The sequence below is a fragment of the Pteronotus mesoamericanus genome, unplaced genomic scaffold (assembly GCF_021234165.1).
Source record: "Pteronotus mesoamericanus isolate MK-2021 breed Mesoamerican mustached bat unplaced genomic scaffold, CSHL_Meso_final contig_48, whole genome shotgun sequence".
Taxonomy (NCBI): Eukaryota; Metazoa; Chordata; class Mammalia; order Chiroptera; family Mormoopidae; genus Pteronotus; species Pteronotus mesoamericanus.
The window spans coordinates 4,036,700-4,063,780 of NW_026555180.1; the positions used below are offsets into that span (position 1 = coordinate 4,036,700).

General features: G+C 39.2%; 2 protein-coding genes and 1 pseudogene across 4 annotated transcripts in view; 2 read left to right on the forward strand and 1 right to left on the reverse strand.

Moving 5' to 3' along the window:
• TBC1D8 (TBC1 domain family member 8) overlaps positions 1-18,451 on the forward strand; it is a 143,865-nt gene extending 125,414 nt beyond the window's left edge. For both annotated transcript variants that reach the window (XM_054578026.1, XM_054578027.1), the window contains 5 exons: positions 7,132-7,372; positions 8,126-8,191; positions 14,865-14,954; positions 15,306-15,403; positions 17,344-18,451. In XM_054578026.1, coding sequence (XP_054434001.1) covers positions 7,132-7,372; positions 8,126-8,191; positions 14,865-14,954; positions 15,306-15,403; positions 17,344-17,817 — 969 coding nt within the window. In that variant the 3' untranslated portion in view covers positions 17,818-18,451. The remainder of the gene's footprint in view (positions 1-7,131; positions 7,373-8,125; positions 8,192-14,864; positions 14,955-15,305; positions 15,404-17,343) is intronic.
• Positions 11,158-12,645, forward strand: LOC129074261 (ubiquitin carboxyl-terminal hydrolase 15-like; annotated as a pseudogene).
• Positions 18,452-19,218: 767 nt separating the features above from the next.
• On the reverse strand, positions 19,219-25,224 carry LOC129074262 (60S ribosomal protein L31). 2 transcript variants are annotated; one of them, XM_054578028.1, is made up of 5 exons: positions 25,139-25,202; positions 24,672-24,778; positions 20,769-20,894; positions 19,447-19,559; positions 19,219-19,357 (listed from the first exon to the last, which is right to left on the reverse strand). In XM_054578028.1, the coding sequence occupies exons 2-5, from the start codon at positions 24,776-24,778 to the stop codon at positions 19,326-19,328; spliced, it is 378 nt and encodes a 125-aa protein (XP_054434003.1). In that variant the 5' UTR covers positions 25,139-25,202; the 3' UTR covers positions 19,219-19,325. The 2 variants fall into 2 exon arrangements, with proteins under 2 accessions (XP_054434003.1, XP_054434004.1); XM_054578029.1 differs by having other exon boundaries at positions 19,227-19,357; positions 25,152-25,224.
• Between the last annotated feature and the right edge of the window lie 1,857 nt (positions 25,225-27,081).

A 27,081-nucleotide genomic window follows, 5' to 3' on the forward strand; every position in this document is an offset into this window, starting at 1 on the left:
GATCCTTTTGAAACTATCACTTCATTTATTTTTTAATTACTTATAATTCAACCCACAATACATATATGCACATTTTTTAAAAATTTTATTTATTTATTTTTTGAGAGAGGGGAAGCGAGAGAGGGAGAGTAACATCAGTGCATGGTTGCCTCTTGAGTGCCCCCTACCGGGGACCTGGCCTGCAACCCAGGCATGTGCCCTGACTGGGAACTGAACCTGTGACCCTTTAGTTTGCAGGCCAGCACTCAATCCACTGAGCCACACCAGCCAGGGCAACACGTACACATATTTTTATATTTATGTGACTGGTGTGCATGCTAGTTCATATTATATTTTCCCTTGATGCTGTTTTTAACATTTTTCCCTATTGCCACATAGTCTTAATAATTTTAAATAACTTTATAATCTATCATATTGGTAATAATATACTAAAACATATCTCTAATATTTGGATTTTTAAAACTATTTTATTGTTTATGCTATTACAGTTGTCCCAGTTTTTCTCCCTTTAGCTCCCTCTGTCCAGCCTGCCCCCCACATCCATAGTCAATCCCCGCACTGTTGTCCATATCCATGGGTCATACATATAAGTTCTTTGACTAATCCCTTCACCTTCTTTCAGATGGTCCTCATATCCTTCCTCCCCTCTTACAGCTGTTAGTCTATTCCATGATTCTGGTGGTATTTTGCTCATAGTTTATTTTGTTCATTAGATTCCTCCTATGGAGTGAGATCACATGGTATTTGTCTTTCACCAACTGGCTTATTATTTGGGTATTTAGGTAGATTCCTAGGTCTTGCTACTTAATTCATGATGCAAAGAACATTTTCAAGTGCCTTGCTAGAAATTTTCTTGCTTGAAACAAATAAAAATGGGGAACCGAGTCAGACACGTTGATAGGCTGCTGACATCCCAGCAGTGAAGAGGGGTGGCTGTGGTAGAAAACAAGTCCAGCTCTGGCTTCCAGAGTTCTTCCTGGTGAGAACTCTGAGCCATTGTCACATCTGAACCCAAATTGCCAAAATAACTGAAATAGTGATAAGCAGCACTTCAGGGACTTCTAAGCAGAGTCAGTGGTTGTCTGAACCCTGGTACACCGGTCATGGCACATTTCTCTGTAGTCACTGAAATGGATTGTTGGTGTTTAGATACCCGGCACTCCTCATTCATAATAAGCAGAATGTGTGATGAGGACTCCTCATATCCTTGTCTCCTGTAGACATCACCTGTTTTCAAGTTTTATAGTTTCCTCTGTTGCATGAAGAGAAAATACAAAGTGAAAGGTTACTTGGTGTCCCAACCCTTCTGACTTTCTAGAAGGAAAAATACGGAATACTAAAAACATAAAAGCAGGTAAATGCATGTGTTGTTTGAGATATAAAGTCTTTCATTTATTTGGGGTTAACCTCAATTTGAGAGAATAAGGCATCACAAATTTGAATTTATGTAATTTAAAAGATTCCTTTAAATTTATAAAAAATAAATTTCACTAAGTACTCTCTCATTTATCTTTAATATGAAGAGGGCTTTTTGTTTTGTTTTTTAAAATATTGTATTTATTTATTTTTTAGAGGGCGGGAAAGGGAAGGAGAAAGGGGGAAACATCAATGCGCAAGAGAAGCTTGCCTCTTGAACGCCCCCAGTGGGGTACCTGGCCTGCAACTCAGGCATGTGCCCTAACCAGTTATCAAACCAGCAACCTTTAGGTTCACAGGCCAGTGCTCAATCCACTGAGTCAGACCAGCCAGGGAATAATATAAAGAGTTTTTAAATAAGATGGTTAGAGCTGACCATTTCTTCTTTCCCATTTTTATCGTTCTTGTCAATGATGTGGTTGGTACTTAATGAAATTTATTTTCATATTTGTAGTTAATCTTATAAGTCTTTCGTTTTTGTAGACCTAACTATAAATATAAACTTAAAAACTATAAATACAAGATAATTTTCAAAATATTCTTCCAAAGGAAATTCCAGTAAAATAGTGTCATCATCATGGTGTCTAATTCTGGTGTACAACCTAGGTGCCTCCTTTATGAACCCTCCCCAGCATTTTCCTTCCAGACTCAAGTCAGCATCATGTCTCCCATGACAAGCCCTCTCAGACTTTCCCCATTCTCCTGACCTTCTCTGAATTTTCGTGGCTTTCATAGTTGGACTTCTTGTATTTTAATACTTAAGTACTATTGGGTATAATGTTCTTTATTTGGATTTTACATGTACCTCTTGTGAATTGAAGTATCATTTTGTCAAGGGGAAGGGCCATGAAGATATACTTCATTTTATACATATGTGATAGGTTCTTATTAAGGAGTCCATTCCTTTTACTGGATCCTTCCCTAATCCTGGAGTGTACAGTTATGACCCTTTTCTATGTTAACAAGAAATAGTTAACATCATCTTTACATACTCTTTCCTATTAAAGGTGAATAATGTGGTTGGTACTTAATTTATTTCTATTGTTAATTTAAAGCAATCTTCTTATCCTTTAATGCAATTATTTTATTTTCTTTCATTTTATCAAGATATAATTGACATAAAGCACTGTATAAGTTTAAGGCATACAGCATAATGACTTGACTTACATTATATTGTGAAATGATCACCACAGTAAGTTTAGTTAACATCCATCTTCTCATACAGATACAAAAAGAAAAAACGTTTTCCTTGCGATGAGAACTTTTAGGACCTATTCTCTTAGCAATTTTCAAATATACCATGCAGCAATGTTAAGACAGTCATCTTGTGATACATCACATCCCCAGTACTCACTCATTTTTAACTGAAAGTTTGTACTGTTTCACCACCTTCATCCAATTCTCCCACCAACCCCCTCTGGTAATGACAAATGTTACCTCTTTTTCTGTGAATTTATGGGTTTTTATTGTTGTTCTTTGTTGTTTTGTTTTTTAGATTCCAAATATAAGTGAGATCACAGAGTATTTGTGTATCTGTATCTGACTTATGTCACTTAGCATAATACCCTCTAGGTCCATCCATGTTGTAAAGCAAGCTTTTAAACTACATAAATTCAGATTTGTGACATCCATTTCTCATTCTCTCATATTGAAAACAGCTTCATTAATCTTATCTTGCCAAGTAAAATGTGAACAGTATAACACCAGTTGGGATCATAGGCTATTCCTAGAAACACCAGGACCTGAACTGAGCTCTAGATTCCATCAACCTGCTGTTCTTCATGATCAGTTATGTTCATTCATTGCTATTGGATTATTAGGACCTAGAGAGCATTTGCTCTTCTTAATATCATTTTGCTTACCATCATATTCTAATTAAGACTTTAATTTTCAAAATTTAATTAAAAATGCAAAAAAAGGAAATGAAATTATACCTACTCTTACTTTTAAAAAAAGAAGAAACTTTAAGCAAAAATGAAAGGATCTTATTCTATCTGCACCTACAGTCCTATCTTGTACAGGTAATTAATGTTCACAAACGGCACATCTCTTTCCTGATATTTCTCTCTGTAGACACACACACACAAACATACATACATACTTTTTTCCCACACAAAATGAGATTGTGCTACACATAATGGCCTGCAGATTTTTCTAGAGTGATATCTACAGCTCTTCTCTCATTCTTTCTTGATGGCTGCACAATTTTACTGTTGGGCAGAACCATAATTTACTTAACATTACTTATTCACAGGCATTTATGTTACCAGTTTTTTGCTGCTGTATAAACAGTGCTGTGCTGAGTAAATGACCTTGTACCCTATTAAGATGTCAGTGCTGCTGTTTTCATAGGAGGGGTTCCTTAGGGATGCACAAGTCAGGTTTTAGTCAATACTGTTCAAGTATTTTTGATTTTTCAAAGTTCAGTTTCACTGATGATGTCCAGGAGTGCTCATTTCCTACACTTTACACCCACCCAGCATTTAATATTATGGATCTTTAAAAATTTTTCAAGTCTTCTAGAAAATTGTTTTTTTTTAATTAAATTTGTTTACTCATTAGTGAGGTTGAGTACCATATCAGAAGTTTATTGGCTAATTATATACTTTTTTTTCCCCATCACCTGTTCTCATCGTTTGCTTATTTTTATTTTTATTTATTTTATTATTTTTTTTGTAGGATTCTACATAAACTTGTTGGATTAGTCCTTGGCCTTTATAACTGTTTTCTTCTGTGCAGAATTCTGTGGGCTTTTAGCATCACAGGATGTACAAAAATATACATGGAAATTCATAGTTTGTCTTCAGTTTTCAAGAATAGAAATTTATTAGACCTTTGAGGTTCTTTTCACAACTCTGAAAAATGCTATTTAAAGAACAAGACTGTAACAAATATGACAGTTAAATCATGAATGGCATTTTGATTTCTATCCAAAATGGTATGTACCCTTGTGTATTACAGCATTTGCAGAGGGCATTGGAATTGTGAAGAATGTGCAATTGTTGGGATCCATTTCAGTGAGCTGAGATATCCCAAGAGGTGACTTAGTATAGGACTAAAGGATGTCTTCTGAAGAGGTTCAACTGATCCTCAGTGACAGGCCCAGTATTGATTGCTTTAGTTTTCAGTCTGTTTCCAAGGGTTTTTCAAATCCCATTTGTTTTTTACCTTTAATGTGTGTGTGTGTGTGTATATATATGTGTATATATATACATATATTTATATACATGTACACTTAAATATGTGTGTGTATATGTGTGTGTGTGTGTGTGTGTGTATTTCATTGATTATCTTAATACAGTTGTCCCATTTTTTTTCTCCCCTTCATTCCCTCTGCCCAAGCACCCACCTCCCGCCAACATTTCCCCGTCCCCCCACCTTACTTAGTTCAAGTCCATGGATCTTACGTAGAAGTTTTTTGGCTACTCCATTTCCTATACTATTCCTAATCTCCCCCTATTTTGTGCCTACTATTTATGCTTCTTATTCCCTGTGCCTTTTCCTCCATCCTCTCTCCACTTCCACTCCCTCTCCCCTCTGGTCTCCCTTTCTGTGATGCTGTTCCTTTTCTAGATGTTTGCCAAGTTTTTGTTTTTGATTTTTTTAGGTTCAGTCATTGATAGTTGTGAGTTTATTGTCATTTTACTGTTCATAGTTTTGACTTTCTTCTTTTTCTTAGATAAGTCCTTTTAACATTTCATATAATAAGAGTCCCTTTAACTTGACCTTATCTGGGAAGTACTTTATCTGTCCTTCCATTCTAAATGATAGCTTTGCTGGATAGAGTAATCTTAGATGAAGGTCCTTGTCTTTCATGACTTTGAATGTTTCTTTCCAGCCCCTTCTTGCCTGCAAGGTTTCTTTTGAGAAATCAGCTGATAGTTTTATGGGAACTCTTTTGTAGGTAACTGTCTCCTTTTCTCTTGCCGCTTTTAAGATCCTCTCCTCTTTAATCTTGGGTGATGTAATTATGATGTACCTTTTTGTGTGCTTTCTTGGGTTGAACTTCTTTGATTCTCTGAGCTTCCTGGACTTCCTGGAAGTCTATTTCCTTCGCCAGATTGGGGAAGTTCTCCATTATTTTTTGAGTAAGTTTTCAATTTCTTGTTCTTCCTCTTCTCCTTCTGGTATCCCCATGATTCAGATGTTGGAATGTGTAAAGTAGTTCCAGAGGTTCCTAAGTCTCCTTATTTTTTTGAATTCTCGTTTCTTCATTCTGTTCTGGTTGAATGTTTATCTCTTCCTTCTGCTCCAAATCATTGATTTGAATCCCAGTTTCCTTCCCTTTACTGTTGGTTCCCTGTATATTTTTCTTTATTTCACTTTGCATAGCCTTCACTTTTTCCTCCAATTTGCTACCATACTCAACCATTTCTGTGAGCATCCTGATTACCAGTGTTTTGAACTGTGCATCTGATAGGTTGGCTATCTGTTCATCGCTTAGTTCTAGTTTTGGAGCTTTGACCTGTTCTTTCTTTTGGGCCATATTTCTTTGTCTCAGCGAGCCTGTTACAATGTAAGGGGCGGAACCTTAGGTATTTGCCAGGATGGGGCAACCCACATAACTGCGTTGTGGCCCTGCACATGGGGGAGGGGTCAGAGAGGGTACAATACTGCTTTCTTGGCTCTCTGCAGGTTTTCATTCACTTCCCCTGCTACCCACAAGCAAATTGGACTCTTCTGGTGCTGATTCTCAGGTTGGTGTATGTGTGTGTGTGTGTGTTCTAGGACCCTTGTGGGTCTCTCCAATGGACTTTCCTGTGAGGTTGGGAGTTTCTCCCTCTTCCCAATCCCCCACAGGTTTTTACAGCCAGAGGTTTTGAGGCTTTCCTTTCCTGCACTGGAACCCTGGATTGTGCAGTCTGTTTTGCTCTCTAGTTGTTCCTCCCAGTGTATGTGCATGAAAATGTGGGACTACCCGGTCTGCCAGCTGCTGCCTCACCCACCTGGTCCTCTGGCCACTGCCTCGCCATGCATCCTCTCCACCCCAACTCCCTGTCTCTGCCCCTCCTATGGTTCTGGATGAATGTTTCTTCTTTAACTCATTGATGGTTGGACTTCCATACAGTTTGATTTTCTGGCAGTTCTGTTTTTGTTTTTTATTTTTAAATTTGTTGTTGTCATTTTGGTTATGCAAAGAGGCAAAGTGTATCTTATACTTCCATCTTGGTGGGAAGTCTACTTTTAATTTTTTGAATTGTTAATTTATTCATGTGGTTCAAAATTTAGAGCATATAAAAAAGTATGCGGTGAAAGACTTGCTTCCACATTTGAGTCCTTACCCCCATTTTCCCTTCCAACAGGTAACCGGTATTGCTAGTTTCTTTTGTATCCTATAGCTTTGGCTAGTGCTTTATAGTTTTCAAGAAAATAGATTAAAAATTGTATGTTGTCTACAGTTAAAACTATGACAGCTGAACTGTATATTTAAAAATGGTTAGAATGGTAAATTTTGTTATATATATTTGCTACAATGAAAAAAATTTAATAAAAAATGTCAAAATTACATATTCATGTTTTAAAAAGGTAAAACTTATATGTCTGGTTAGAGTGGTGAGCCTAATTTAACTTTTTTTGTTTGTGTTACAATGTTGTTCACTCAATACAATAGATAATAATTTTAGAAGTCAAAGTAAGCCATGAGAGGTCATGGTAGCCTTGGCTTTCAAGTGTGCTGCCGTCTCTCACGGATCTCTCTTTTCCTCTTGTTTTAAGAGAGAATATATGATGAGCTGTTACTGGGAGCAGCCCAGGCCCATGGTCTCTCACCATGACCCCAGCAGGCCCTATGCAGAGCAGTATCGCATAGACACCCAGCAGTTTGCACAACTGTTTCAGCTTGTCTCACCATGGACCTGTGGGACCCACACAGAGATCCTTGCCGAAAGGACTTTCAGGCTTCTGGATGATAACATGGACCATCTTATCGAATTCAGAGCATTTGTGAGCTGTCTTGGTATGACTGTTATTTATTGCAGTGCGTTGGTTTGGGATATGAATCTGTGAACATAATACAAGGTGGATTGTGTAGCAGGCAGATCCAAACGATTAAATGTATTTGTGATTGGCCTCACATGAGTTTGTGATTTCAAAAATTACTCTGCAGCCCTGGCCAGTGGCTTCATTGGTTCGGGCATCGTTCCCTTCACGAAAAGGTTGTGGGTTCCATCCCCAGTCAGCATGTACAGGAAGCAACTTGATTGATGGTTCTCTCTCTCTGTTGCTCTCTCTCTCTTCCCCACTTTCTGCCTCCCTTACCTCTCTCTAAAATCAATGAACATATCTTCAGGTGAGAATTTAAAAAAAATCATTCTGCAGGCTCCTCTCATGACTTGTTTTATGATCCCTTAAGGGGAAAAGGACTCAGGCTCTCAATACACAAGCTCATTGACCTTGTTCTCCTTGGTTCCCAGGGTGTGATGGTGGCTTGTTAAAAGCAACATTCCTAATGCTTACACATAAAATTAAAATCTTTCAAAAGGTATGAGGCCAGACAAAATTCATGAGGTTATCCTGTAGCTCAACAGTCACTAATCACCACCTTTCACATTTTCATTGCAAACATAGTGTGTATCTGGGGTAGGGGAAGAGGAAGTGTTGCGTCAACAAGTATTGACTTTTATCACTCCACAGTGAGTTTGTGCTGTGATACGTGTACTTTAACTATTTGTATCTATTCAGTCTCACTCTTTTTTTTTTTTTTTGGCAGATACTATGTATAATGGAGAAATGAATGAGAAAATTAAACTGTTATATAGGCTTCATATTCCTCCAGGTAAGAAATAATTAGAAAAATTAGGCTCTGTTCTGCCTTGACTGCTTTATGCACAACACTGAAGATCTTTTTAAATTTCAGACTTGTAGCAACAGATGTTTCTGATTTAGGGTTCCTGATGACATTTTAAGTATCTGATTGTATGGCCCATGGCAATGGTTCCCAAACTTGAGTGTGCAGCATAATCATCAGGAGGACGTTTTAACACACAGGTTATTGGGCCCACCCTAGTTTCTCACTAGGTCTGAGGACCATACCTTATGAACCATTGACCATTGGCCTGTAGAATGTATGGGAAACCAGACCTTGGTGGCCTTAAAAGATAACTGTTTTACCCTACTGTTTTTGATGGACCATGTCACTTTTCTAACATGTAGGACCTTCCTTTTTCCAAATTTGAGCAGTTGTAACCAAGAACAAAGGAAGCAGTTTTGAAACTTAAGGAAATACCTTAAGGTATTCCACAGACCTTTGAAATTGATAGAGGTGGATTTGGAATTCCAGAGGGTCCCTGGACCTCAGTGACATGGTTCCGGTGCTGGATGGGGGAGTGTCTGATAGAAGGTCCCACTAAGGGTGCCTGGGGAGGCTGTTGGGCTCTTAGATTTCCAGGGCCATGGGAGCCTGGGGGCTTTTACAATGAATACCTACACAGAAGTTGAAAGTGCATGAGACTATTATTGGCGGGCTTTCTGGGTACACTTTCTGAATCAGCCTTTACTGAGTTGGTGTATAATACATTATGCACGTTATGTCCAGGGAGCATTCTGTAGCAGCCACACACAACTGCTCCTCCACTCTTCACTCATTACTTTCATGCAAATTATTCAGCATCAGTTAAGTTCTTTGCCTTTTATGCCAATATATTATAATTTGCCCTTATTTTTCACAAATGTTTTCCTACCAGCAGAGAAGACATGCATTAATTATTCCTTTATTGTCATTATCATCTTTTCATAATCACTAGTATAACTAGTATATTGCTAACTAGAACATGATTAATTTTATTTTAGTCAATTATTTTATCTTGAGTTTTAAGTAACTATTTTGGGATAATTTTAGATTGATAGAAAAGTTACAAAGATCATATACATGGTTCTCATTCTTGATATATCTTTAAATTTATTACTGGTTTTTTATTTTAATATTTGAAATTGGTATTTGATTCTTAATATAACTTCATATTGAATTATTTGGTTTCAAATTACAAGTTTATTTCTAAAAACTATTTTAATTATATTAATTCATTAAAGGCATTTGTAGAACTTTATGGCTTCAGAAATCAATTTTTCAAAAACTTTCTGAACATACATGATTGTAATATTTATATTGTATGACTGAATTTAAATTGTTAGATTAAGTGGGAGTTAAGACGATATATTGTTTACCTGTATTTAACATTTGAATTTTTATGCAGTGTTTAAAGAAGTTATAACACAGACCTTAAAACGTGTATTTAAATACATCAATTTGCCCAGGCCATGAAGATCCACAATACGTTTAGGTATTTTCATTTAAATAGATTTAATTTTACAGATATGTACTTTCCACCAATAATGAAAAACTTTTTGATTAAAGGTGGGACACACACGGTAGTTGGAAATAAAGTTTTAACTCACTAATTAGGAAGTATGCTGAGGATTACAAGTTTGAACTTGTGTGCCCGAAGAGGAATGTTTTATTTGCTAGATAGGAGGCAGGGTACCAGACAAGGCACATCAGCACCTGGCCTCTGTGCAGAGTACTTGAAATTCAGTAAGGGTCCTAGAGGAGGCAAAGACTTTTGTGAGCTTGCTTTTAAGAAGTTATCCAGTGCTTTTATGAAGTTATCCAGGAAACAAGGCCTAGGGCTGGTCTTCACTGTTCCGGAAGTGCTTACTTTTATTGGCTCCGTGGTGACTGCAACACTATTTAGCAAAGGAAATGGAAAAGAAATACTTCATATGATTTGATACCACATCAGGTGACATAGGGATGAACAGTATGCCTGAAGATTACTAAATCAGGAGTTTTTATAGCAGATTGATAAATGTACAGGTATTGGTCATTTTACTTAGACAGTTACACTAACTGGACTTCCAGAAGACAGTTTTCTGGAAGAACATTAGCTTTGGCATCAAGAAGCATCAAAAGAAGCTACTGAGAATGGTACATTGGCAATGGTAAATAAACACAAAGTGGTGAGGTGTTAGAGGCTTTATGTAAGATGGTATACTAAGAGCAGAGCTGACATCACAAGTTTCTCCTGGCAGACTAGCTCTCCAAAATGTTTCCCTAGTGGTCTGGATACACATCAAATGGATCTTCAAATGTTGAATCTAATAAAATTCGAGTGGCTCATCTCTGTGTTTAGCTTTATGTGAAGAAGTAGAAATTTCTTCCTGAGGTTTTATGCATACCAAAATACATTTGCTATCCAAAGGAAGAGTTTAGTTAAGAAGCTGAGTTAAAAGGGAAAATCTTATGGGTAATTCCAATTTGCAATTTGCTTAAAGACAGTTATTTAAAAAAGACTTAAAATGTTGAGAACGTGAATGAACTTAACTGAAAATTGAAAGAATGCATGAAAACATACTAACGTGTATTGATAAAGTATGGATTCAAAGCAAAAATTTAACTTAGAAAAGAACAAGGTTATAAATGCTTCATTAGTGATAGTGTTATTATATGGATCCTGAAACATAATTATAGGCTAATATAGTAAGACCTGTGTTTTATTGAAGAGAAGCTTTATTTTGAAATACTTGATATGGAAAAAAGGATTGGATTCAAAATCTAGTTATAGTAGCCAAAAAATTTTCAATATCACTTTTGTCGGGAAGGGAGAGGCTGTTTAATGTGCAGAATGGCCACATACTTTAAGAATATTTAAACCATTCAAATTTTCTAAAATGACAAGAAAGGAGTTTCCATCAAGTTAAGAAAAATGCCGTTTGCCTCCACTTTCGTGTGATAATGACAGTCTGTTTTGCAAAGGTCATTATTTCAAAGTCCTAATCAGGAATTTTATGTAACCATTTCAATATTAGTAGTATGAAAACTAATGCTACTAAAAAGTCCTGAGCATGCTAAGATTTCAGTACCATTCAGTCCATTTTGTTACTTGACAAAATTTATTTTTTTCCATTGCGCACAATGAAAGAATACTTTGGAAGTGTAAGTTCATTTACTTAGAATGGATCCACTTTCTAAACCTATACAGTACAGTTAGAAATACACAAGATCTTTGCTTGACATTGCTTTGTCAAGAGTACCTGCAGATGGGATGATAGGTACTGATATATATACAATCACAGATTTCATGGAATGTTCACTCTGGATGAAAACCTTAGCAGTATTGCGGAATGGGATGTTATGTGTTTGAAATTAACATCAACAGGACCAAGATACAGAGCACATAATGACTAATGTTTGCCTAAGAGTACAGTTTGGGACTCAGGTTATATCCACCATATTGATTCTCTTTGGTCGGCCTTTTCTTATGGCTATACTGAGAAACAATACTGGAGATAAACTAAAATCTCCAGCTTTTGGGAATGTGCCAATATGTCAAAATATCTACTGGCAACCAAGAAAACTAAAAATCCCTGCGCTGCTCTAAGGACCAATTTACTGGGAATGACCCACCAAGTGAAGTGCAAACAGGTGAGCTAAATGATGTGTCCACCCAGGATCAAGAACTTCCTTCAGAGAAATGGAAACAGTGTGAAGATTCAATTGAAGAAAACGATTTTGAAAACAGATGACCTACTAAGGAAACCTGCCAAGGTCAACTCAGGATACAGAAATAACAGTTCCCATTCTAGTCTAACAACTTAGGCGGTACTGATACCAACCAAGTCAGAAGTGATACCAGGCAAACTGATTTGGTGCTGGGCAGCTTAGGCTAGATGAACTGTTCTTTAAAGTTAGTTCATCTTTGAACAGACTGTTCAAAAAAGTCTGTTCTTCAGATTAGGATCAAGACCTGAAAATGCCACCAAAAGTGAAAACTACAGAATACAAACCTCCTTAAAAACCTTTTGTGAAACTAAAGATTGCATTGAACTTTTTAAAAGAAGAAAGCGAGGTGCCAAAGATCCCTGGTATTACCCAAATTGTCAGGAAGCCATTAAGAAATTGGACTTACGATCCCAGCATCTAGTACTTACTATATCTCAAGGGATTTTTTTTACAGTAGATATCTGAGACACAAGTTGGATACTTTAGTTGATTTTCCTATCAGTGACTGAGTTATATCGGAATTCTTAATCCAAATGCAAGTCCTGTAATTTGATTGTTTTTTCCAACCACTGTGGAGGGATAGGAAGACGCTATATTGCTTTTAAAAGGAAATATGATGGAGAATGGTATTATTTTAATGATTGTAGTATCTTAATTGTATCCAAAGGTTAAATTGTGCTGAAAGCAGTATATGTAAGAGATAAGGGAGTTTCAGGTAACCAAAGTAAATCACTCATCAGATTTTAACTCGTGCAAGTCCTTGAAGTGAGATATAATGAAAACTTTAATAGAAATGTTTTCTTATTTAGTCTTGAATTTGAGATATATGTATGAATATAAAAATAAGGTTACATTTATAAAAGTTAGTTCAAATAGCTCGTTTTGAAAGGCTAAAAGTACACTTAAAGACTGTGTAAATTCAGTGTTTACTATTTTCCCAAATGCGTTGTGTCCTGTTTCTGATCATAGATAGATGAGTTTTCTTCAGTGAACTCCAAGGTTCCCCTAGGGTTCCCGGGTGTCCAGCCCCAGTCGTGCTGTTTTCTGTGTGCCAGGATTGGAAAGAGGATGGAAAGCATTGCTTTGTGGTTGGTTGGTCTTTCCAGTTCCTTGTCACTATTGATCTTTTATCCACCTCCTTTCTGGACACTCACCCACCACTTGGATTAATTGTTCTGCTCTATGCTCCCGTGACATGTGTGTATTGGTTCTTCTGTTAGAATGACTTGTGGGCATGTTTCTTCTGACACACCAAGTTCTTTGAGGACAGAGATCCAGTGTCCTATTGACATCTCTAGGAAATCCACTTCCATGACTGCCCCAAGTACCATCCAGTGTTTGTAATTTTCCTCTTACTCAGTTTCTGAGTGGCCTCTCAAACCTGCCACTTTGTAGAATTTGTTTTGGACAAAGTTGGGAAAAAGAATGACTCAGTATCTTTGTTACAGAAAAAAATGAAACCTACCTTCCAAGAAAAGAGCGTAGCTTACCAAGGCTTTGGTGCCATCTTGTGCGTTATTTGTTCAGTCACAACTGAATTTTGCCTTTGTGTTACTCTCCGTCAATGGCTTACTAGTAAGCTTCAGCCCTTTTTAAAATGAGGATCTTTTTGTCTGTAATCCGCTTTATAATTATTTTTGTGAGCTTTATTTATTTATTTTTAGAGAGTGGGAAGGAAGGGAGAAAGAGAGGGAACATCAATGTGAGAAACATTGATCTGTTGCCTCTCGCATGCCCCCATTCAGGGACCTGGCCTGCAGTCCAGGAATGTGCCCTCACCTGGAATCAAACCAGCAACCCTGGTGATGCCCTGCCCACTGCCCCATACCAGTCAGGGCTGTTTTAAGTTTTATTGATCTAGAATTCTCATCCTACACAATTAATTCATATACAATGTACAATCCAATAACTTTCAGTGTATTGTTAAGCAACCATCACCACGATTTTAGAACCGTTTCATCATCCTAAAAAGAAAGCCCATAACTTTTAGCATTGCCCCCCTCCCCATCTACCTATTTCCCCCTGCTTTCTGTCTATAGATTTGCCTCATCCGGATATTCTGTTTAAAGGGAATCATGTAATATGTGTGCTGTTTTTTGGCTGCTTTCACTTAGTATGGTTTCAAGATTCATCCATGCTGTAGCATCTGTCAGTGTTGCATTCCTTTTTATGGCTGAATTTGATATCCCAATTGATGGGCATGCCATAATTTGTCTGCTCACCAACTGATGAACAGTTGGGTTTGTTTCCAGCTTCTTGGCTCTGGAACAGTATTGCTGCATGCATTTGTGTACAAGTTTTTGAGTTGACATATTTTCATTTTCTTTTGGTATATACCTAGTAAAGTTTCTGGGTTGAATAGTAATTTGTTTAACTTTTTTGAGGAGCTGTCAGGTTATTTTCCAAAAGGGCTATAACATTTTGTATTTCCACCAGTAGGGTATTAGGGTTCTGATATAATTGTATTTTTGTGCATTTCAAAAGTTGTAATAAAATGCTTTGACTTCAGTAAAGCTTTTCCCAGTTTTTGTTAGACAGTATGTAATATAGCACAGTGTGATTATAGAAAAATAACATGAAAAGTTTAGAACAATTACCTATAATCCCATCCAAAGAGTTGGTGTTTGTTTATGTGTATATTATATTATACACATACACGTATTTAAACAAAGTAGATTACATACATTTTTCTAGGCCAGGTCTTGTGAATTGGTGTATCATTAATTACAACAGTATATACATATATCCAGAAAAGGGTACTACTTTGGAAGATGTTTTCTTTACTCTGTATATCCAGACTAGTGCTTTCCATATACCTGGGTTCACAGACCCTGCCTGCAGTCTGCTTCCCACAGGTTGGGGGTTGCTGGCTTACTTAGCCTTTAGTTTATCTAAAAAGCTCTGGTTTTGGTCAAGATAACATAATTTGTTCAATTTAATCTTTTTTTAGCACTCACTGAAAATGATCGAGACAGCCAGTCACCATTAAAGAATCCTCTGTTGTCGACATCAAGACCCCTGGTTTTTGGGAAATCAAACGGCATGTATCTCTCTTCATTGCTACCTTCAGTAAGGCACACCACTGCTGTTTTCAGGAGCAAGACTGCAGCTCTTTGACTCACACCCTCCTCCCTCCTGAGAATGAACACTGGGCCCTCTGCTTTCAAAGGCCAGAAACCTTGAGTTCTGGTGTACTGGTGACAGCCATCCAACCCTACCATGTTTATTTCTCATGTAGCAAGAGATGCCACCTAGCCTGCCATACTCCATTCATGATCCCTCCCATGTCATCTATGCTCCTTAGGAATTCCTCCATCCTGCACTACCCCGTTCTATGTATTTTTGCTTTTATTGTACTTTAGACTAAAACATAGTGTTTCCTTTGTCTCAGGTGATACAACTGATTATCAGAAACAGCTAAAGCAGATGATTAAGGATTTAGCCAAAGAAAAAGATAAAACTGAGACTGAATTGCCCCAAATGAGTCAGGTATGGACTTTATTCTGTGTGAAGAAATAACTGTCTTGCCAAATGATTTGTTTAGAAGTTTGATAATTTAGCTGGGGCCCTTTTACCTCCTAAACCATCATCAAAGGATCTTGTAACTTTTGGGGAAATATTTAAAAATGTGATCCATTTAGGTGTTCAGAGCTTTTCAAAACAGAAGGCTGCTTTGTCATTGGAGTTTTTGTATCAAATTCATTTACCCAGGATGTGATGATTTACTCTCTAGAGTGGCACTGTGGATATACCATAGCTTTCTTCCCTTGAAATTAGTACTTTCTAGGGACTTGAAAAGCATTGATTACGTGACTGTACTTTTAAGTCTCCTAAGGCCTTTGTGTAGTCTCCAGAAGGTTTCTGTGTCACATTCAAGCACCATGTGATAGTGGTAACCTATTTCACAGTCCTTTATTACAGGACCTAAGTCTTTTTGGTGCTAAAATGTGCTGTGAGCCTTCACGAAGGGAATTTAGCATGCAGTTTCTTGTTTTGACCTCTGACGCGTCTTTTGGGATTCCTATGTCCTGACATATTTGACAAGTATTGCTTTACTCTGTTGTAGAGTTCCTTTGACATTTTCCCTCTACTTCATAAAGTCAGTTACAGCTCAATACTGAGGTCAGTCATACCTCAAAAAACAAAAAAACCCCACCAACTAGTTAAATCATATCACCCAGCGCCACCAGCCATTACTTACCATTCTAATATAGCATATCAACTTTTTTACTACAAACAAAAATGAGCAGCATCAATACTTGGCTTTCGTTTACTTCAAAACAATCACAGGTATTTCTCTCAAATGATTAAATATTTAATTAGCAGTTACCAACCATTGTCTTATTCCTAGAATTGTGTAGCTAAATCTTACATGAAGCATCTCTTATCACATTACAAAAATCTCAATTTGGGCATGAGCGTGTACATTTCAGAAGCATCAATCATCACTGTCCTTCATTTTACAACCTTTAGTTGTTGTATGGTAGTTTAACCAGATAACAAGCCATTATTTTAGTCATATTTAAGCTGTTTCCAACTTCTTTTCTATAATTTAAACATCCCTGTAAACAAATCTCTGCATAGCTTTTGGATGCATTGCTTGAAGTTGACTTGCTGGGTTAAAAGAATGTACACACACATCTTTATATTGGGATAGGCAAGTTTTTTTCTGTAAGATGGCTTTGGTAGGGCTTAGTTGTCTTTAACTTCATTCAGAACAATTTTGTTCAGTATTGTGACAGCTGTTGTGTCAGCTTACATTAGGAAAAAAACTTGTCAAAATTGGTGAGGTTTTGTGTAGCCATTTTAACATTGAAGATGGAATACACATTTTAGGCATATTATGCTTTATTATTTCAAGAAAGATAAAAAATCAACTGAAATGCAATGAAAGATTTGTGCAGCATATGGAGAATGTGCTGTGACTGATCAAACATGTTAAGTGGTTTGTGAAATTTAGTGCTGGGGATTTCTTGCTGGATGCTGCTCCAGTGGACCATCATTGGACCATCATCCAGCATCCAGTGGACCATCTTGCTGGGCAGACCAGTTGAAGTTGATAGTGATCAAATTGATACATTGAGAACAATCAACGTTATACAATGTGGGAAATAGCCGACATACTCAAAATATCCAAATCTATAGTTATTTGTGAAAAAATGAATAACTGTGTCATTATGGAAAAAACTAAACGGACTTTTTGGGCAACCCAAAACAGTTGCTGTATAGACAGATAGCATACGTCTAAGTGTACTGAAATTCTATGGAGTCGAAGGGCAGAGACTACTTTCTCATATCCTGCTTCAAAAAGTACCATGTAGTTTCCCTAGGTACTTTTTTTTTTTAAAGTATACTTCTTTCCTGGTTATGCTGCACTATTCTATATTCTATGTAACATATGTTTCTCCCCCCCCCCCCCCCCCCCCCAGAGAGAATTTATCCAGTTCTGTAAAACTCTGTACAGTATGTTTCGGGAAGATCCAGAAGAAAACAGTTTGTACCAAGCCATTGCCACAGTAACTACTCTACTGCTTCAGATTGGGGAAGTGGGGCATCGAGGCAGCAGCTCTGGAAGCTGCTCCCAGGACAGTGGAGAGGAGCCACGGGCTTCAGCTCCTTCTCTGGAGCAGGACTCTGTGTTTGTGGACACTGACCCTGGGACAGCTTCCAAGGATGCCCAGACATTTCCTGAAGAGGCAGAAGGAGACTGGACGGTCTCTCTTGAGCATATTTTAGCTTCACTTTTGACTGAGCAGTCATTAGTGAACTTTTTTGAAAAGCCACTGGACATTAAATCCAAACTGGTAAATGCCAAGATCAATCAGTACAGTCTCAAAGCTTTTGAAATGAGCAGCCAATCACAGCCTGAACTCAAGCAAGACAACAGTTTGTTGAGGAGATGAGTCTGCCACCACAAAGCAAGTTTCGTGGGTTGTCAGCTCACAGATTCAGATTTCAGAGTATATCCCATAAGCCTGGGTATCCAGGTAACCTGACAGCCCCAGCTGTGGCCAGGGTAACCAGTGCAACCCTCAAACACTTCTATTAATTCAAGAGAATTACCACTTTTATGAGATTTGCTGAAATGGGCAGTTCTGCTGTGATGATTTCATCTTCAGAACACAAAGTCTAATGTATCATGCTAATAACCCAGAGACAAATGCCCAAGCTCTTATTTTTCACTTGGATATTGGGAGGTCTAGAATCAAGTTCACTTTCAAGATCTGAGATCTACTGTCTCTGCAACTGCATTTGGCTTTTTTTTGCACAAATTTTGTTTCAATGCTGGTAATTGAAACCATTTTAATATATTTGATTGTATTCACTTGTCCTTGCAAAAATGTGTATATACTTTCAAACTGGCCTCCAGATTTTTTAATAAGAAACTTTTATATTGACTCTGTCCTTTGTTTATGCCTTACACTTATCTGAGTGTCTAAGGTCTCGGTTGTGTCAATGAACAGATAAGCTGGAGATGTCCCTCCCCCTCAAACCTTGTATTCTTGGTGAATAGTGCAATACTGTAGGTGCAGGGGTGTCCAACCTGCAGCCCACCACAAAATTGTAAATTTACTTAAAACATACTTTCTTTTGTTGTTATGTGTCGCAATGTATTCAATGTGTAGCCCAAGACAACTCTTCTTCCAGTGTGGCCCAGAAATACCAAAAGGTTGGACAACCCCGCTAGGATTTTCAACCCTACCTTGGCTGACTACTACCATCACCAACAGGACTTCAGAAATGACCTCTTTAGAGTAGTGTAAATACTAATGAAATATAGGCCCCGGCAACACTGTGCTTTCAGGCTGAATTCAGATTTGCATTGTCTAAGTTTTACCTCTGAGCCCCACGTAAACCCAGACTAAAAATACCTCGAGGCCATTGGGGTGAGCTAAAATATTAACTGTACATATAAATTAAACATAACTTGGTTACCCCATCAAAATGGCAATTATTTTGGAAGAATTCAATACTTCTTAACAATTATACTCACTACAGATATAGGCAGAAACTTTTTAAACACATATTACCAAGTATAAATAAATCAAAGATACTATCAATTGTTAAGTTAAAATGAAAAGTGGCTAATATCTGGAAAAAGGTTATCTTAGAATGAAACATGCTTGTAAAAGCACTATTATACCTCCAATACCCTAACTACCTAAACAATCATTCTAAATCCAGCCTACACCTCAAAATTACCTTTAAAAACTTGCTTAGGACCTGTCCAAATATTCAGAAAGTCCATGGGCTGGGAAGAAGGGACACAGGCACAGTACAAAGGAAAAGCTTTCCAAATGACTCTTTAATTGGCAGGTACTTTAAGATATACAAACATATTACATTGCCACTAGAAACAGGAAACCAAACCTCAAATGCAGTTTTGTAACTTTTATTTGACAATCAGCAGTTAGTTCTCATCCACATTAACTGTTTGTAGATCTGCAAAAGAAGAGACAGTCACCTTCTATACCCACACATTACATTGTTTTTCTTGTCTAAACAGCTTTGTAGAATAAAGTAAAACTTACTTTTGAAAGTGGTGACAGGTACATAGGTGACCAACGTATAGAGCTTGTTTGGTGAATCTTCATCCTCATTTCGTTTTCTGGACAACCGCACCCGGATACGGTATGGGACATTCCTAGTAACAAAATACAAACATGCTGGTAAAGCCAATTACTCTGTAACTTGCTTCTAATGTATCACCTTTTGTTCTAATCTTACCAACTAGAGAAAACTGTCGTCTCAGGGTATGTACCTGTCTTTGGAGGCAGTCACCGACATTCAACCTATGAAGAAATGTGGGCCTAACCAGCCAGGTGTCTTCCCTCTATTACCACCACAGAAATTGTGGTTATGGTCTTGGTCTAAAAATTCAATTTGGAGAACACTAAATTCTGCAGGCTATCTTAAACACAAAAAACTATTAAATGTTCTTTACTCTCTGCATCACAGTGGCTTGTCCTGTCCCCTTTTACTGGTCTGAGGAGGTGAAGTGTCCTGAAACTTGGAACTCTTCTTGATGTCAACGATACCACTCCTCCCTTACCTCAAATGAGCCATCATTGGTGGCTCCTTTATTATATACATTTCTGCCAGTACCTGAAATGCTGGTCTACTCCAGGGCTGAATTACAGGTCCTCTGCCATCCCATCCAACATCAACACTGAAATACCACCCAGATGCTACACTCTGCCCTACTCCAGTCTCATGTAATTACCAAGCCCACGCTAGTGCCACTGCCCTTACTTCCATGCTGGCACCTTACATTGTCCTTCACAGAAAAACTACTCTCCTGCTTTAAAAGCAGAGTTTCTCAACCTTGGCACTACTGACATTTGGGCTAGATAATTCTTTGTTGTGGAGGGCTATGTTGTACATTCTAGAATGTTTACCGGAATCCTTGGCCTGTAGTGACAACCAAAAATGTGCCTGGGGGATGGTAGGTAAAATTGCCTGTAGTTAAAAAAAGTGCTCCAATGGTTTCTAGAGATAAATACGAACTATTTGCCATGACCTACAAGATCCCTAATGATCTGCCCCCACCTAAGTTCTCCAGTCTTGCTCACTGTTCTTCAAGTCACTTACTTGACCTCACCAGATTTGTTTTCTTTGTGCACTGCTCCCACCTGACCCTCACATTGCTGGCTTCATCATCATTTGGGTCTCATTAAAAATACCATGTCAAAGGGCTTCTCTGCAAATGCTACCCTACCCTTTGAATTACTTTCACACTATTTTATAGTGTTGAAAATATGCATTAGTTATTTATAGAACTTATATAGAATGTGCAGAGTGAACTGGTGGAATTTTAAAGGTTCATCTTTTAACACAGATAACACGTTGGCACCTTATTCCTTTGGCCCAGACAGCTTTGTTGAGCCTGGTGTCAATGCGCACATCTGGAGTTCCCATCTCCTTCATGGCAAATTTCCGGATCTCTTTGAGTGCCCGAGGGGCACGCTTCTTGAAGCCCCTTAAGATTCAAACATAAGTAAGTAAATGAATTAAAGGCGAGTACAAAATTAAGTGAAATATATATTATGTCCCATTTTCATAAAAGAAACCTACACCAAACTTGAGCAAGGCAGGACAATCCCTTCTTCAGGTGGTGTTAATGCCCAGCAACTAGCATATTTGGGACACAGAAACACACGACCCACTTTCAATGATACAGGATAAGGGCTCTACATATGGTCCTTATGTAACATTAATACACGCATTGGCCAATCCTTTCCTGATCAACAAAAGCAACCCTAACCTCTAATAATACCACCTATCAAAGAGAATATAATCAAAGAATGACTTCAGAATATGCTTGAACATAAAGCATACAACACTGAACAAAATATGGTAAGCACCCCCAGATCAAAGTATGAGGGGGGATGTAAAAAAACCTGAACTTACAAAAAATGATGTATCTTGTATGTTTAAACCTCAGTCACCTTCAAAGTACTCTCCATTTGATGCAATACACCAATCAAGACAGTTTTTATCCACTTCTCAAAACAGTGTTTGAACTCATCAATTTTGATACCTTTTACTTCTGTGTTTTTTTCCTTTCACCTCTTCCACATCAGCAAAGCCTTTCCCTTTGATAACTTTTTTCATCCATGGGAAAAATGAACAAAAAAGTCACTTAGGTAGAGCGATCGTGTGGGGTATGGGAGTACGCCATTTTTGGTCAAAAACTGTTGAACACTCACTGCAGTGCGGGCAGGTGCACTTGTAGATCACCCATCATGAAATGGGCAAACCCTTTGAAAGAGTCTTCCCCCGCCCCCCAAATCACTGAGGCAGAATACAGCCACTCCCAACAACAGCAGCTGGTACACTTATTCAGGTTGGTTCCTAGAACACTCACCTAGAACAAGGGGCCTGTTCTCCAGAAGATAATTATGGGAATTTTTTTCAGGGGGCGTTCCCCCCTCATAAATTAGATCTGTCACATCCTAAGACACAGCATGTTTTTGGAGACCATTCAACTCTAATTAAAAGTTCGTTTACTTAGCCTGTGGCTCAAAGAACAGAGACCTGAAATGTACAGATTCCTCTCACAAAGGATGATGAGGACAAGAGTTAATTCTAAGGAGCTCTTGGCATGTGTCAGATACCATCATTAGCTCCTGTTGGTTCCAGCTGAGCCAGGTACTATAAATGTGCAGTTTAAACAATGACACAAATCCATTTGGTTTCGTGCCTTCACTTAAATAAAAAAAGTGAAAAAGTGAAACTTTACTACAGGTGGAAATGTCCATACTTTTGGACAAGTAAAGGCCATTCCAAGGGGAACAGAGAGCAGTCTAAAGAAGTGTCCCAACACCTCAAAATACGAACGTCAGGAGGGGCCCTGCCAATGATCCAACTCTGTAACCCATGACACAACTCCTGGCATGTAATAGGTGCCCCATACTTGTTAGATGAAGCAAACTTCACGGAATCCAATAAAAATAACAAATGGAGAATGAAGAGTGACTTAATTCAGCTCTGAAAACTTCAACGTCCCATGACCCAGAAAAGACCTGACTCTCCACCCATTCCCACATGACCTCTTCTTTCTTATCATGTCCCCTCCGCTCCCTGCTCTACTCTCAACAGTCTCCTAGTTATATCCAGTAAGTAAGCAAGCTCACACCACTCATTTAAATACTTAATCATCTAGAAATAAAAGGTGCTAGGAATAATATCGGTAGTATAAGAAAATCCTCCATCTTTCAGATTATGTAAATGACACTTCTGGAGTATACCAGATGGTGTCAAGTCTGACAGAAAAATAAACCAAGGAAAAGAGGTAGGGGGCATTAGGGAAAGGGATTGCAGGTTTGAATAAGATGGCCAAAGAGATAGTGGAGTCAAGAGCCCAAGCATGATGAGGTCAGCCATTTAGGTATGTGTGATAAAAGCAAAGGAGGAGGGGGGAGTAAGAATAAAACCAAACAGCTACCCTGAATCAGATACATGTCTGTTACAATTAAGAAAATAAGAGGCCAGTTCATTTGGAATCAGCAAGTACTTTGGATTCCAATCTGAGTAAGACAGGAAGCCAATGGAGGGTTTGAGGATACACTAGGTTTTGGGGGAGCAGGGGAACCAGGATAAGGGATCTGCAAATTATAACCACTGGAGTGACAGCGAATGGTGGAGGGACCAGTGCAATGGGTCAGATGGTGAAAGGCAGCACCAGTAGGACATGCTCCCTTACCAGTAACTGAACTAGGGAAGGTCAGTGGAGCAATGGGAAGGTTAGGGTTGGAGATAGATACCAGGAATTCGTTTTGGGGCCATGTAAAGCCTGAATGTCTATTTAAGCACCCAAGTATAGTAGAAAAGAGGAATCGAGTCCTGGGACTCGACATTAAGAGGATGGGTTGTGAAAAGAACCAACAAAATAGATGGAAAATGAGCAGCTAGAGAGGAAGAAAAAAAAAAATACAAGACTGGAATCTTTGAAAGTAAAACAAATGAAGAATTTCTACAGTAGAATGAACAAGAAATTGTCAATTGCCACCAATCAAGAGGACTGGGAAATGACCAAACGGTTTAGTACCAGGTAGGTCTCCACCCAGGGCTTCTGTAACAAAGCGCAAGTACCTGAAAAACTTGCCCATCTGCAATGGCCCACACGCACACTTTTCAAATGTCCTATTTACTAGTGTGACCTTTAAAACAACGCCCCTTCCTCCTAGTTACTTTTCACTTGGCTCAATTTACAATTTTATATCTAAATACTTGTCTAACTTCCTATAAATAAACTAGGAAGGTAGAACTTTTTGGTTCAAAGGGGTGGTGGGAAGGGAATGTTACTCAGAAGCAACCACGTTAACGCACCAAACCTGGGCTGGATTTTGGACCCAGAAGCTGTCTCAGAGACCCCAGGTAAGACAAAAGAACATGATGCCTCATGGGTTACACTCGATCAGCCCTTGGCTGGAAGAGCAGTGCTCAACAGCCAGCCAGGCCCAATGTGAACAACGCTGAACATTTGAATTGGTGGAAAAATTAGTTGTCCCAGAGACTACCCAGTCAAGGGCAAGAAATTTTGCTCCACGGTCTGCTGCCTGAAGACTATTTTGCCCTGTACCATTTCCTATTAAAAATACTCCAAGTAACAGTATTCAAGATTTGGTCTCCATTGTAAGCAATAAGCACCATAAGCAGAAAATGGTAAGTTATTAATCTTAAGAAAAAACAAATCCCAAGGGAAAAAAAAGAATTATTTTCCTGTCTCTAGCGGTTTCACCTGATACCACAACTCAGTCAATACTAATTACTATATATCTGTATGGATCAGAAAACTAAAATAATCCCATTTAAATGTTCACACTCTGGAATGGACAGGGCTTTTCTTGTTGTTAATTGTTTAACTTTCATACAGTCTAGACAGACATTAAAAAGTCTGCTCCCCCCCCCCCCCCCCCCCGCCCCATACACATTGTTCACCATTTCGCCTGCCCAGGTTTATATAATTCAATTACAAGCACTGAGTGGAATGATTTTATCACCGTTTTTTCCCAATGGACTCTCCCAGAAACCTGATTATTCAGTCTCACGTTTGCCGTCATTAACCCCCGACCATTACATTTGAAACCCTAGACCGAAAATACGGTCCACGCAATACAGATAGGAGTTTTTAAAGAAATGCTAATTTCTAGATCACTTAACCTTTAATCCTGGACAAACTAAGAGTGACATCCAGACGGGCTGAGTTCGGAAGGCTCCGACCCGCAGGACTGGGCGAGGGTAGAGTACTCACACTCCATGGATGCGCTTATGGATGTTGATGGTGTACTCTCTGGTCACTACCTCGTTGATGGCAGAACGGCCCTTCTTCTTCTCACCACCCTTCTTTGCGGGAGCCATCTAAACTCATGCGACAAGAAGGCTCTTAACAGGTTGGGACATACACAAGCCAAGTCCTCCCTCCCAGACCCGGCGCTTCAGTGTGCAGAGGGCCTGGCTGGCGCCCGAACCCCCAGGTTCCGGCCGAGTCAATCCCACGACACAAGCATCTACGCCCATCGGCTGCTCCCGTCCCGGAAACCCATGCGCCCCGGCATCCCTAAGCCATTCAGCCTCCCAGACTACGACAGCCGTTAAGCCCAATGCGGATTCCCGTTCCCTGCAACGGTGAGTCCCGGTACAGCTCAGGAGAGATGCCGCTGTCCGGGTCAACACAATCGCGGGCAAGGATGGACCCAGATTCCTGAATCAGACACATACAGCGCATACTCACTATGCCGGGCTCAAGCTGGAAAGAAAGAGCGCGTGGTATTGTGGGATAAGGAAAGCAAGGTTTCAAGTACAACTTCCGGGTCGCCTGGAGGCGGGTAGAACGAGAGGTGGGGCTGTTTCGTCATCGGTACGCGCCAGGGGTAAAGCTAGCTGGCCTGACGCGATCTGGGAAAAATACGCTGCTTGTGGTCCCGTCAGCATCCAATTATCTGTAGCTGAGTTCCTGTCTCCTCAAGAATGAGCTGACGAAGTGACACGCACTTCTCGCTTCTCCTTTGAGTCTTAAGACAGAATCAAAACCTAGGCTTCTGGTTGTCTGGGAGCAGGGCTTGGGAGACAAGACTTTTGTTTTTTACATTCACTCACTAATTGGGGCCACGAGTACCGAATCTGTGCGCAGGGTGCCGGCTGGTGGTCCTAGAGGTGGCAGTTCCGCGCTGCAGGTGTGGACAGTAAGCAGGATTCACGAGTGACGGTCGTTGTCCTGGACTGCGGAGCTGTTTGGAGGTTGTGTCCAGTTTGATGTATGAGTGTGTAGACCCGACTGTCTCAGGGGCCCCTTGGTAGGTCTGACAAGCCCAGGGATGTAAAGTAACCACAGGGCAGGGTCTGATCGTAAATTCCTAGCTGGGCAGGTCATTGCCCTGAACCCGCCCTGCCCCTCCTTCTTATGCACACAGGACAACATACTTTTGGAATGTCAAAATAGTTTTCCAGACCACTTGGAAGCAGATTCACTGGCAACAGACCATGTCAACACGGGAAGCCCCCTCATTGCTTTCATGTTGCCCACATACCATCTCTATTCCCAATGTCGGATGTTAACTATCCTGAACTCACCAATGCAAAAGTACGTGTTTCTCCATACTGCTTTTTAGTCCAATCCTAGACATTTAACCCTGTTTGCTTTCTCCCACTTTAACCAACGGATTTCACGTAACCTTCTGTATACTTTCTCTTGATTCTAAATGTATAAAATTAATTGCAAAGCTGCCATTGTTCAGAGCATTCTCTTAATCCATTGAGATCTTGCTTCTGGGCATGTCCTCAAACTTAGCTCAAATAAACTCTTAATAACGCTTTGTAGAGGTTCTTTCATCCACAACCGAGTCAGGGAGGCTTGTGAGGGGTCTGGAAGGAAGGGCAGAAGATGACTGGGCAGAGACATGGCAGAACCCGCACCTCATGGAAGGTCTGAAGTAGTATGACTTCTGAGACTCCAGGCTGAGAGATGAGATAGTCTGTGGGCCTTACTCCAGAGTTCTGAGTATTATAAGTAATAAACCATTGAAAGGTTTTTCAGAAAGGCAGTGTCATAGATTTGTTTTAGAGTTAATTGGGTTACACTGTGAAGAATAGATTTGGGTGTAGGAGCAAGATGGTAAGCAAGGAAATGAGTTGGAAAAAGGCAGACTGATTTTTATAAAAACAGGTAAAAATCAAGAGGACTTGGAGAGAGAAAAGCAGTGTAGAGTCACTACATTTAAAAGGGGTGTATGGGCAGACAGGGTGGCAAGAGACTTAATAAATTAATAAAGTCTTATGAAGAGTCTTTCAAAATGTCATAAGTTTGAAGGAAGCTGGAGTGATCAACAGGTTTTAAATGCTGTGGAGTTCAAGTAAGGCAAAAACTAGATTTCCCACTAGTTTCACTATTGGAGAAGTAGGAAGTGGAGAGAAGCCAGATGAAGATAGGGTGAGGAATGAGTATGGGGATGGACTGCTTTCCATTTTTCTGGAAGAAGACATACTGAGGGAGGGGCATAGAAGGTAAGAGAGCTGGGGAAGCAGTAGGCAGGGTGGACAAGTGGCTTAGGTGCCATGTGAGAGATTATAGGAGCTCTGAGGTGGTGCCCAGAAGAGATCATTCTAGAGCTTCCCAGAGGCCTAAGAACTGGATGTCACCAGTCTAAGGATTCAAAAATAGTCAA